Raw genomic sequence first — 12799 nt, 5'->3', positions numbered from 1 at the left:
TGTGGGTGTCAGGGTACAGGGCCCCTGAGGGTGGCACAATAAGTGCTGCAGCCCTCAGGGGTCTTTTCTGGTCACCATGCCCAGGGTACCTAGGGTACCATTTACTAGGGGATGACAGGTCGCCAGAGATGCCAATTGGGTTTTAGTTTCAACACAGTTTTAGGGAAGGAACACAGGCCTTGGGCACCTGGTTGGAAGGAGCCCAGGGCACACTCAGTCAAAGCATATCAGCAGTTCAGAAAAAAACTTGGGGCATACCAATGCAAGATAGATGGCACTTTCTCACAGCAACAAAATTTAAATACCTATAAATGAACTGTACACATTCAGCAGTTATGAAAGCAAAAATAAAGCAAATTTTGGGAAATTCTGAAGCGTGATAGAAACAAAGATTTTAATAGGATCAAAACAAATCAAGTCATTATACTTCCTGATGCACAAATCATACATACTTACTGTAACCCGATTTCAAAACATTAGCATTTGTGCGTAATATAGTTTTATTAGTAAAAGTGTATGGCTGTGCAAATTTAATGGCCATTTCAATAGAAAATGTGTTGTCTGTAAGTGACAATTCGATACCACACAATGCTTTAGCTACATAAAAAAAATTGCCCACCTCACACCTATTTAATGTCGGTGGGTTGTTAAGGTTTGTCATTCTAAAAATTGGGTTGTGGTTCTTAAAAGTTTACAAAGCACTTGTATACACATTTCATTCCTCTTTTACCACTATTCCATTCCCCCATAATCAACTGTGCACCTATTCAACCCTTTTGACCATTCAAATTATATATTCAAAACAAACTTTAGTCAATATTTGTCATGCATGTTTTTCTAGGTTTTTCCTATTTACCTTTGAAGTGTAGCCAACGGCCGCACTACCTCCCCCGAGTAGGTATAAGCTATGGGGAGGTACTTAAAGGCCACTCTGGTGCTCTGGATGGAAGGAGTCCTTCATTATTATTGTTTATTTTACACTTCAGGCTGCTAGGGAAGCAGCCTGATTTATTTGTGTTCACTGTGGTGATGATCGGCGCATAGGATGCGCTGACCTCATTGTAGAAAATGTCAAAGTAAAACAAGCCAATGGTTTCATTTTACTTTCAGTGAATCAGTGCTCGGGACATATCTCAGCCCCCTGAGCACTGATTCTCAAGGGAACTGAATCAATGAAAATAGGAGAGTCTCCCCTTTCCAAAGGTACCTCTGCCCAGTGGATCCCTGCTTGTGGTTTGGTACATGAGAGTGATCCCCAAGCACCCACTAGGTACTAGGGATGGGTGGAGGCAGCCCCTTGGGCAAGGGCTTGTGCTTCATCACAGCACTTTGCATATTGTAGTCGTTCTGTTGCCCCTTTGGGGGAAATGGGGGCAATTACCTCCGAACATATACTTTTAATAAAATAATGTGGTGGGTCTTAAGGTCCCACCCTCACCCCTAAAACCTCAACAGTCTTTCTGCTGCTTTGCGAACTAAAGCATCCCATCCCACAGGCAAGTGAGAGGACAATTGATTCTCATGGGTGTTATATGGACTAGGAAAGTGTGGTTAAATCCCAAAATCATCCCATTTGCAAGGATGAATGGCGCACTTTTTGGGCTAGGGTAGGCTGTCTCCTGGAAAAACCTAGCAGAACCAGACAGTTCTGAAAAATAGGCATTTGGGGGAGTCAATGGTGGTGTACTTTGCATGCATCCACACCATTTTCTTACCCACAATTCCCAGAAAACCTAAAGTTTAAATAAAAACATGAATTTTCCTCACATTTCTGTGAGGAAAACTTCTGGAATCTGTGGGAAGCCACACCCTTCCTACCACACAGCATTCCCCGAAGTCTCCCAATAAAAATAGTACCTCTTTTGTGTGGGTGGGCCAAAAGACCTTGACACAAACGGCCCAAAAGTGCAACGTGGAGACATCAGCAACAGGAATAGCTGCGAGATTTGGCCGTCGCCCATGAAAACCCACCTACCACATACATTTTTTAAAAGTAGATAACCAGGGGAATGCAAGGTAGTGTGCTTTGTCTGGATCCCATGAGTTTTTTGGTTTTGTTTTTTGCCCAAAACGCCAGGTAAACCACAAATTTTGCCTGAAATCTCACAGTTTCCTTACATTTCTGCGTTGGAAACTTCCAGAATCCACAGGAATCCACTAAATTCCTACCACCCAGCAATGCCCCACTTTGCCCTTCCTTTCATTAACTGCTATTTGATCTGTTCCTGTCACAGGCATTAGTCCAACCACACAAGTGGTGCAGCGCTTTTAGCAGCACATGTGGGGCAATAGTGGTTGGTAGGAATTTGGTGGATTCCTGCGCACCTAATACTCCCCTAGTTGTCTAGTTTGCAAAATGTGCAGGCTTGCTAGGTTTTCCTAGCTGCCAACTGAGATAGGGCCTAAAATCCACAGCTACCCACATTGTAAAAAAACACCTCAGTTTTCAGTGGAATAATGTGAAGTATCCATGTTGCATTTTGAGCCATTTTCTGTTGTGGGCACGAGGCACACCCACACAAGCGAGGTACCATTTTTAACTGAAGACTTAGGGGAATGCTAGATGGTAGGACGTTTCTGGCCCTCTGCAGATGCCAGAACTTTCTATCACAGAAATGTGTGGAAATGTGTTTATTAGTTGAGGTTTGCAAGGCATTCTAGGTAAAACAAACTGATAAGAGTTATGCAAGTCACCCCATCCTGGATTCCGCTAGGTGTCTAGTTTTCAAACAAAAAATTACTATTTTGCTAGGTATTAAAGAAGTTTTCTATATATTTAAGAAGTTTTCTATAGAACTGGCCTGACCCTAGGGTATCGGAGCACATTACAGAGGATACTCACAGATACTCACCATATACATAGTTAGTAGTCACCATATACACAAAAGGAGGGAAAACATGTTACGAAGAGTGCACAATAGAAGAGAAACACATTGTAGGGCAGGACAGATTTGACTTCAAGGTTATTCAGAGTTATTGGGCTTGGACAGAGCTAGATGTCTGCTAGCTGTCTCGAGTTATCCCTTCCCTAGGGAGCGGTTGAGGAATAGGGTTTTGAGTTGTCTTTTGAATTCAACAAAGGAGGAAATGGTTCTGATGTGAGGGGGAATGGAGTTCCAGATTTTCGGGGCGCTTCCTGTGAATGATCCATCCGCAGTCTTTTTTCTTCTAGTTTTTGGAGGGATGAGTAGGAGAGAGTTTGAACTTCTCAGGTACCTAGACTGGCCGGCTTTTTTGAGTTTTTTCGACAACTATTTGGGTTTGCCGGTGTGAAGGGCTTTATGGGTGAGGCAGGCTGTTCTGAAGCTGATCCGCATTTGGACTGGAAGCCACTTAAGTTCTCTGAGTGCGGGTGAGATATGTTCGAATTTCTTGACACCAGTGATCATTCTGGCAGCCGCATGCAGTGTTGTCTTGATGGGAGCCAAATGCACTTTAGGAACTCCAGAGAGGACTGCGTTCCCGTAGTCCAGTCGAGACAATACTAGTGCTTGTGTGGCCTGTTTGAGATCACTGGGCGGAATGAAGGGTTTTATTTTGTTCAGTAGTCTGAGGTTAAGGAAGGCACTTTTGGCAGAATTCTTGATATGTCTTGTCATGTGCAGTTTTGGGTCTAGGGTGATGCCTAGAGATCTGACAGAGTCTGCTAGAGTGAGGTTCCCATTGAGCGCATCAATGGCTTTTAACCATTCCGCAATTTGGGGGTTCTCTTCCTTGTTCGAGATGAGGAGTATCTCCGTCTTGTCAGGATTTAGTTTAAGGTGGTTGCATGTCAGCCAGTCCTGGATGTCTCTCAGTACATCATTGAGTCTTTGAATGTCTTTGAAAGAAGTAGTTTCCAGATAGATCTGGGTGTCATCAGCATAGAGATGAAAGCGTATGTTGGCTTTCCTAAGTAGTTTGGAGAGCGGTTCCATGTAAATGTTAAAGAGTTGTGGTGATAGCACCGAGCCTTGAGGGACACCTTTATTGACTTGTTGAAGGTCGGAGGTGAAGTTTTTTTTAAATTATTTTTTTTAGTGCGATTGTGCAGAAAGGAGGTGAACCATTGGAGGCAGGGGTGTGGAATTTAATAAAATATCGACTTGTCCATGGGGCAGGTTGCTTCAGAAATCTACTTGTCCAGTAACAAAATCCACTTGTCCCTTTTGTTCAATGTAATGCGGCGACAAATTACGGCAGCAATCTCATTATATAAGAGTTCCGATAAAGCCTCTCTAATTATGCCAGGGCTCGTACCATAGTAATCTTTGAATATCAGCAATTACCTTATGTTGCTGCGTTTCTGCAGGTCTACATACTGGGGCTGATGTAGTGGTAAGCAATAGTTCAAGGGTTGGAATTCACTTGAGTCTGTGCAAACCTACTAACTTGCATGTTTAGGGGTTTTCCTCTTTTTTTTAAAAAATCTTTTCACATTCTGAAAAAGGTTGGACATTTACTCCTGACAGTGGCAGACATAAAACGTTTTCCATGGTTGGGAAAAAGGTGGTTAGAGGAAAAGTGAACTTGAAACATTCAGATGTTCACATGAGCAAATCTACACATGCACATTTGCTCATGCTAAAATGCAGTTCACATATATTTTCTAGGAGTACTACTTCCAGGCCTACTTCTGTAAATTCTTGTGAATTCACGGAAACTGTATATATGCACGTAATGCAAGGATATATACCACGGATGCACTCTTGAGACTTTCTTCAATAATTGGGCCTCGAATTAGGCCTGGTGTTAACCATGACCTTTTGTGTTTAATAAAGTTCAGTCTCTCTCTCTCTATTTCTCTCGGTCTATCCGCTGTCTTCAATGTGAGTGACAGTATTCTGCTCTTTTACAAAGAGCATATTGGCACACAAAGGAGTTTTGTTCAGTGCCCGGAACTGCTGTGGCAATATGTGCTTTTTGAGACCAAATACATTTTTTGCTTTTGCCAATGCTTGTTAGAATGGGGAGGGTCCAGCAGCTCCCACACCGATAAGGTTTTACAAAAAACATGCCTAAACAAGTCACGCAATGACATAACCGAAAGGCTGACCAACAATTTCAGACCTACTGGCTTTGCCAATGCTTGTTTATTTTTGTTTCCCATAATCGTATTTAAACTGGTTACACTGATTTTCCATTATGAATATTTTTGCGAAATACAAGCCTACATCAACATGTTATTAAATTATGCTGCAAAGATATTGTACCTAAAATCTTACAATAGTTCAGCAAAATGTTTTTTTTCCTACTTGAATTTTTGGGGAACTTTTGATTTTGAAAGCACAGAATCCTCACTCTTTCAAGCTTCTGCAAATATTTGCATATAATCAGAGAGCATTCTGGGTGCATTATACATAGTCTCATATTACTAAACATTGAAAACGTGTTCACACATTTATACTGGAACCACCGTCAGTAGTGCCGGCCGAGCTTACAACATCCTAATAATAATAATGGCTTTGCTTTAATGAACCATAAATACAAGTTTGAACAGCATGAACACATGGACACACATATTACCTTAACTGTAGACCATGCCCTTCCCTGATTCATAATGTGGTACTGTAAACTGGCAGCCAGAGGGTTTGTGCAGTAGGGGGTTGGGCCTACTTGTCCCAAGGACAAAATACACATGAAAACTTGTTGCCCTTGACCCCAAACAATATGTCCCGGGCGTCGGGCTATAGGAATTCCACAACCCTGTGAGGACTACCCCACCATGACCAGCTCTTTCTTGGAGGGCCCTTATGAGGAGTTTGTGGCCTACAGTGTCAAAAGCTGCCGAGAGATCCAAGAGAATGAGGAGGCAGCATTGGTCAGAGTCAAGTGAACAGTGGATATCGTCGATGATGTTGAGGATCGCGGTTTCTGTGCTACAGCCTTTTCTGAAGCCGGACTGGTGGGGATCCAGGAGGTTGATGTTGTCCAGGTGTTGGGTTAGTTGATGTAATATGCATCTTTCTATGGTTTTTGAAAGAAGGGGGAGGTTTGACACCGGTCTGAAGTTGTTCAGGTTCGTACTATCTAGGCCAGGTTTTTTCAAGAGGGGTGTGACTTGACCCATTTTGAGGCAGTCTGGAACGATTCCGTTTTCCAGGGAGCTGTTTATGATTGTGCTCCAGAGAGGCGGTAGGGCGTGTTTCAGTTTTTTGGTCAGTAGTGGAGGAATGGGGTCTAGGACATGCGCTGAGGGTTTGGAGGAGGAGATCAATCTGACTATCTCAGTTTCCTGAATGGGGTGGAAGCTTAGCCAGGGATTGACGGAGGAACCAGGAGAAAGATCATTCGGTCCAGCCGAGATGCTCTTCGTGGGGTGCGTGTTGTTGATGTCCAATGAACGTTCGATTTTCGTGATCTTATCATTGAAGAAGTTGGCGAAGTTATCGCATAGTTCTTTGGAAGCCTGCATGGAGGAAGACACAGGCTTGGAGGTTTGTTGTCTAATGATACTATACAGCTCCTTGGGTCTGTTTTTGGCACTGTCCAGCGCCGAGCGGAAGAAGCTGGATTTCTTGTTTTTAATGTGATTATTGTACTTCCTATGGGCTGATTTGAGTTGATCACGGAGGATGGAGGTAGGGTTATTTCTCCATTTTCTTTCTTTGGCTCTTAGTTCTCTCCTTTCAGAGTAGAGGTCAGAGTTAAACCAGGATCTTAATGGAGTGACTCGGCTCTTTTATAGCTTTAGGGGAGCTAGTTGATCGAGCATGGACAGTAGATTTGCGTTGTAGCGCTCAGTGAGTTCATTTGTGGAGAGGTTTTCGTTGGTGTCAGGAAGAAGAGAACCTATCCGCTCTTCAAGGATTCCCACGGGGATCTGGGAGAAGTTTCTCAACCGTTTGTGAGGGTCTTGCATAGGAGTTTCAAAGATTGTTAGTTGATTGATATGAAATAAGATCATGTGGTGATCTGACCAGTCTACTGGGAGTATGTGGTTGATTGTGATTGTGTTTCTTTGAGCGATGATGGTATCCAAGGTGGCTCCTTTGTAGTGAGTCTCCTAATGCAGTGCTGGATTAAATTATTGTCACTTAGGAAACTGGATAGTGATTGGATTAGTGGGTTGTTGGTCTCATTCCATCGCAGGTTAAGGTCGCCAAGGATTAGATTGTTGGCATCTCTGAGCGCACCATGAGCTATCAGGTCAGATAGGTGTTCCCCGAAAGCAGAGGTGTTACCTGGAGGATGATAGAGAAGATGGCAGCGTAAAGTTCCATTGTCTTTGGTCATGATGATGGTTGAGAGGCATTCAAAAGAGTTGTATTTGTATGAGTCTATTTCCGAGATGGCCATGTTGTTTTTATGGATGATAGCTACCCCTCCCCCTATTTGGTCTTTTCTGTGTTTGTTGATGATGGAAAAGCCAGGGGGAAGGAGTATGTCTAAGCATGGTGAGGTTAGATCATTGAGACAGGTCTCCGTGATGAACGCAATGTCAATGTCGTGGGAGAGAATGGCCTCTGCTAGTTCAGTTGCATGGAGCGAAGCTGACCTGCAGTTGATGAGCAAGCAATTGGTGAAAAGCTCTTTGTTGTTGGGAGTCTTTTCCATGGGCGCCCTAGGTAGGGTGGTGAGGACGGGTGGTCTAGGGGGTTTTGTGCCAGGAATGTCTCTTCGGAGACCCGTGATCACCTGGATTTTGGATTTGGGGGAGTCAAAGGGGGGTGAGCCATAAGAGGAGGCTAAGTCGGCTGCTTCAGTGTTCGACATGGCTGCTTCAGTTCTAGTGGGTCTTGAGGTCGGGGGTTTGTCACCAGTATATGAGTGTCTCTGGGCTGCCTAAGCTTGTGCCAGAAATCCATAGATACCCACTTTGCAACAAAAAAAAAAGGGCAGTTTTGAGGTGGAAAAATGTGATGTATCCATGTTACATTTTGGGTTGTTTCCTGTCGCAGGCACTGGGTCTACCCACACAAGTGAGGTACTATTTTTTATCAGAAGGCATGTGGGAGCTTAGAATAGTAGAATATTTGTTATTCCCAATTTGATTTTGCTGCATTTTTGCCTGCCAAACGTAAGCCAGTGTGCATGAAAGAAGACTTTTGAAAAATACCCTCTAAATCCTATGCTTGTATGGGTATTCACAAATTTGGAGAGGTACAAATAACCACTGCTCCAAAATTCCATATTGTGTGCCCACTTCGGAAATACATAGGTTATCTTGATACCTATTTTCCACTCTAAATGTTTTACCATATGAATGTGGCCTATACTCAGTACACAAGGAAAAACAATTGTACGGTGCAGCTCAGTTGTTGGATCTGGGTACCTCAGGTTCTTGGAGAACCTACAAATCCCATACATCCCCAAAACCAAAAGGGTCTAGCAAACGTAATGGTATATTGCTTTTGTACATCGGCCTCAGTGACAAAAAGTTACAGATGAAAACACTGTCACAAATGGCTCTTTTTCTAACTCATTGTCAATATTTCTTTATTTCAACAGTTTGTTTCTTTGGGAAAACCTTGAGGAATCTACACAAATGACCCCTTTTCAGAAATCTATAGCTTACCTGGATCACTCATGGGTTTCACACTGGTTTCCACCACAAACTCGAAGTAGATTGAAAATACAAAACATGGTAAAATGGGCTACCTCCTTGAAAAATTCCAAAACTGCAGTAGAGATTATTATTTTTTCATTCAGCGCTGCATGTTCCTGAAAGCTGGGAAGATGGTGACTTTAGCACAGCGAACCGTTTGTTGAAGCCATTTTTAGCAGGAGAAAAACGGACACCCTTTATCCAGAGTACTTTTTTCCTATTTTTGCGCCCAAAAGCTCAAAGTGTAACTATATTTTGCCTATTTTCTTGGTCCCCTTTTGGGAAATCCACAAACCCTGAGTACCGTTGAAATGTGCAGTAAGTTGGAAAAAAAGACGAAATTGTAGAATGGATACCTTATGTGGAAAAAAAGTTATGGAGCCCTGAGGGCGTCCTACCCCAAAAAGCAAAACAAGCATTGGCATAGCCAATAGGTCTCGCTTTTGGGACATTATAAGTAGTTATGAAGCACAATATCCTTGGTGCAACACCATCAACCGTTGCATGGTTAAACACTTATAAGGTCCCAAAGGTGTGACATATTGGCTATGCCAATGTTTGTTTGCATTTTCCCACTGACGACCTTTCTTTCACCCTGTCAGGGTGAGTTCACATCTCTTAAGCCCTGTGCACATGTAACATTTCCTGGTCTTCTGACGCACGCCGGTTCTACTGCCCTTATATGTATGTTTTTACTGCCTTCCAATGGAAGGAAGGCTGGAAATGTCTCCCTTAGTGATGAAGAGGGAGACAGGTGTGTGTGGCACTGTGTAGGGGTGCATGTACCCCGTTCAGGGTGTGGTGTTGTCCATTCTCCTCTGCGGCCGGCTGTCTGGTTGCTAGGCCCAGAGCCTGGAGTTTTCATTTGCAGGTCACGGGGAGGAGGGGCGAGGAAGACAGGCAGGAAGGATGTCCCTGCTTAAAGGGAAATGGGCCGGTGACGTCTGGGAGAAGCCCTCTGCCCGCCGCCCTGCAACCCCTGCCAACAGGTACGCGCAGCAGCCTCCGGCCACAAATGTAAGGAGAGGATGTGGCTCTGATGAAGAAAGTAAGAATGGCTGAGACGAGCAGATGACTGGCCGGGGCCTTGTGGGAGGGCACCGGGCAGTTTTTATCTCTTCAAGGAGTGATTGTAGGTCAGGGGTCTCTGCCCTCATCACTCACTGTTCATATTGTGGGGTCGCCTGTGTGGTAGATGTGACGTCAGTTAAACAGAGCCCGCATGTTTCTGTGAGAGCATTGCTACTTTAATAGAACTGCAGCACTGCCGCGAGGGGGCTGTGCTTAGACCTTGCCGAAAACACAAAACACAAGTGCAGCTACAGAGGACCTGTTATTACTTTCCCTTAATAAAAAAAATGCTAGAAGGTTCGTCCCATGAGAAAACAAGTACAAACTCGCGCATGCTGTAAAAAAAAACTGCAAACAGAACAAATAGAAAAGAAAACTCTCTCGCCGTAGCCCGCGGGTTAACAAGTGGGAGGTGTGGGGGGAGTGCGGCCGAGAGCAAACACCTTGCGGGAGCGAGCAGGGGCACCATCTGTCTGAAAGTTAATTACAAACAGATGTCGCCAAAGCTTGCTCCCGCAAGGGAATCGCCAAACTTGCACGCATTGCCATTGAAAGCAATGCAAAGTGTGCACATTTTTGGCCAAAAAAGTGAACTGATTCCTAAAGGTCTCCTCCTATGCAACTCATGCGTGCTGCGTAGGCGAGACCTAAAAAGGGGTCCTAACTTTGGGGTTGGGGGTGAGGATCAGTGGTTAAGCGGTTGAGGATCAGACCAAAGCAAACATCGCAAAGTTATACAGAGATAACTTAAGTAAAATAAAAATAAAATAAGTATCACACTGTAAACAATTAACTGATCATAGTGAAATATTTAGCATATGTCCACAACACTGGTGCACACTACTAGTACTAAAAAGTTTCACAAAGTCTAGTGCAGTTATAAAAACATGCACATTAAAGCTTTAAATAAATTCAGCTGGTTGTTACCTTCCACTGCAGGTTCAGACTATTTTTAGTTCTGTTGATTAGTTTAGGGGGAGCTGGAGCGTCGGGTTCACAGCCTTCGGTTTTGAAACAGACCATTTCTGAAACCGATCCCTCCATGGAACTGCACAGGACTGAAACCCTAAACAATATGAAAGTCATTAGTAAACTTTATCCTGTACTCGATGTTTATAATTTAGTGACAAGTGAAAAACGTTTTAGGATGGTGTGCTTAAAAAAAATTAACAATAGTGCATGCATTACATCAGGAAGACAAACAGCAGTAAAATCCAAAGTTATATTAGAGTATAGTGATTTTAAACAGGTAAGTAAATCCATCTATAGTCCACTTTTTTATGTTCTGTACAGATTTCTACCACATCATCATTTCAGCAGTTTATCAAAACAGTGGGTCTCTGCTTTGTATCTTGCATCTTTCCAAGAAATTAGGAAGGTCGCCGGCTCTTTGCTTGGAGACAGTCCAAGAATTCAAAGTTAAATGACCTGACAAAATCAAGATGATATAATTAAACTGAAGATAATTAGAGGGTTCCAAATAACTCAGCCAATGTTTGTAGACAGCTCTAATGCAAGTGTGCGTGTGCTGCTTAAACAAATAGTGGGGAAGAACATATCCACAGATCCAACCAAAGGAAAGACCTGCATTGGCTACTTTTAGGATTATTTTAAAGCATTGTTCATTGCACACAGTGCCAGAATGAATCTACGCCCTTCTTATCAGCACTGAACCAAATATCTAAGTTATATGTTGCACCCTGAGACCAAACTTAAGGTCCCTTTAAAAACTTACGGCACAAAAAGAAATCTATTACGGAAGGTAGATACTTTGTGCATATAGTTACTGAGCTTTGCAATAACCTTGCACCTTTAATTTGAAAAAAGGTATTGGCGAAAACCTTCATACAAAAAATATATCATCAAGGTTACCTGATAATATAATAACAGTCACTGAACTGTTTTCTTCTATATCTTAAATGCTGGCTTCATCAATAGCTTTTCTTCTCAAAGGATATTACTAGAAAGGACCCTTGGGTTACCTAGAAACCTCACAAACTTCATATGCACAAATCATTATTTGATGGACCCTTGGGGTATCCAGAAACATTATAATATCCATATACACAAATCATTATTTGATGGATCCGCATTAGCCCCCTTACCAATTGCTTCAAATAGGACCACTCAAAAAAACAACTTTAATTTCCAACTGTTTCAGATTCCAGCCTTCTGAATGTATCTTGAGAACCCTGTTAGGTTATTAGAGAACTCCAAGAACTTTGTAGCGCTCACAACAGTCTCGATACGATCTAATCTTTGTTGGGAGCCTGGCTTCGAATAACTTTTCTCGGATTTGATTTTTAGAGGCGTGCACTGCTGGTCTTTTAACTTTAACACAATCTTCAAAATCATGTTACATCAAATCGTACTGGGCGGCTAACCCTTGCAAGGTACCCCTCTTCTTCCTTCACTATGCGAAACGTCTGGCAAAGTAGACACTTTATGGAACTCATAACTGTGGAGTTACTCAGGACTGATCCCTATAACTGATTATGTCCAATGATGTGAGAAAGTGCCTCTTCTGACATGCTTAGCCCCCACTTTTTGCCTGGTTTTGATGTGGTTTCAATTGTAGTGCACGGGTTCCTTGCCAACCAGATCCCCTGTGCCAGTGCTTCTTCACTAAAAACTATTCCACAATAGGCCCTTCAGGCCCTCTGTAAGTCCCTAGTAAAACGTACCTGGGTACCAAGGGCATTGGGACTGAAGTGAGTCCCCTAGTAACACCTCACCTAGGCCATGCAGACTGCCACTGCAGCATGCATGGCCTGGTACAGACAGAATGAAAGAGTCGAAATAGTACACTAAATGTGTGCCATGCGCGCTAGCACTGCCTAAGATGTAGGTAAGCAAAAGACACGCAATAGATGGACAGAATGAAGAACAAATCAAAAAATTCACCCCCAGTCAAGAGATCTGGGTTAAATCCATCATTCTTTTGCTCACCATGCCACCCCAGTTTACACCTGGCCATATGCAAATCAGTCTTGACCCTGTGCCTCATGAGAACAATCCAGCCCGAACTGCCAAGCCAGGTCTTGCCTGGACCGGAAACAAGCATCCTATTACCGGTTTCGGGGTTTTCTCCCTCATCAGCCAGGATAGCTTAAATCCAGTGGCACTGTGAGCCCAGGACCCACGTCTGGGCATACCCAGCGCACTTAAGGTGAGAAAGCAAAAGACACACAATTGATGGAC

General features: G+C 43.3%; 1 protein-coding gene across 3 annotated transcripts in view; it reads right to left on the bottom strand.

Annotated features, from left to right (window-relative positions):
• The window catches only part of LOC144829404 (fibronectin type-III domain-containing protein 3a-like), a 618864-nt gene that overhangs the window by 393990 nt on the left and 212075 nt on the right, over window positions 1–12799 (bottom strand). For all 3 annotated transcript variants that reach the window (XM_078688524.1, XM_078688526.1, XM_078688525.1), the window contains one exon: window positions 10526–10664. In XM_078688524.1, the coding sequence (XP_078544650.1) occupies window positions 10526–10664 (139 nt within the window). The remainder of the gene's footprint in view (window positions 1–10525; window positions 10665–12799) is intronic.

The sequence above is a fragment of the Lissotriton helveticus genome, chromosome 4_1 (assembly GCF_964261635.1).
Source record: "Lissotriton helveticus chromosome 4_1, aLisHel1.1, whole genome shotgun sequence".
Lineage (NCBI taxonomy): Eukaryota > Metazoa > Chordata > Amphibia > Caudata > Salamandridae > Lissotriton > Lissotriton helveticus.
Note: the sequence above shows the minus strand (reverse complement) of the source record. Positions and strands in the feature narration are given on the sequence as shown.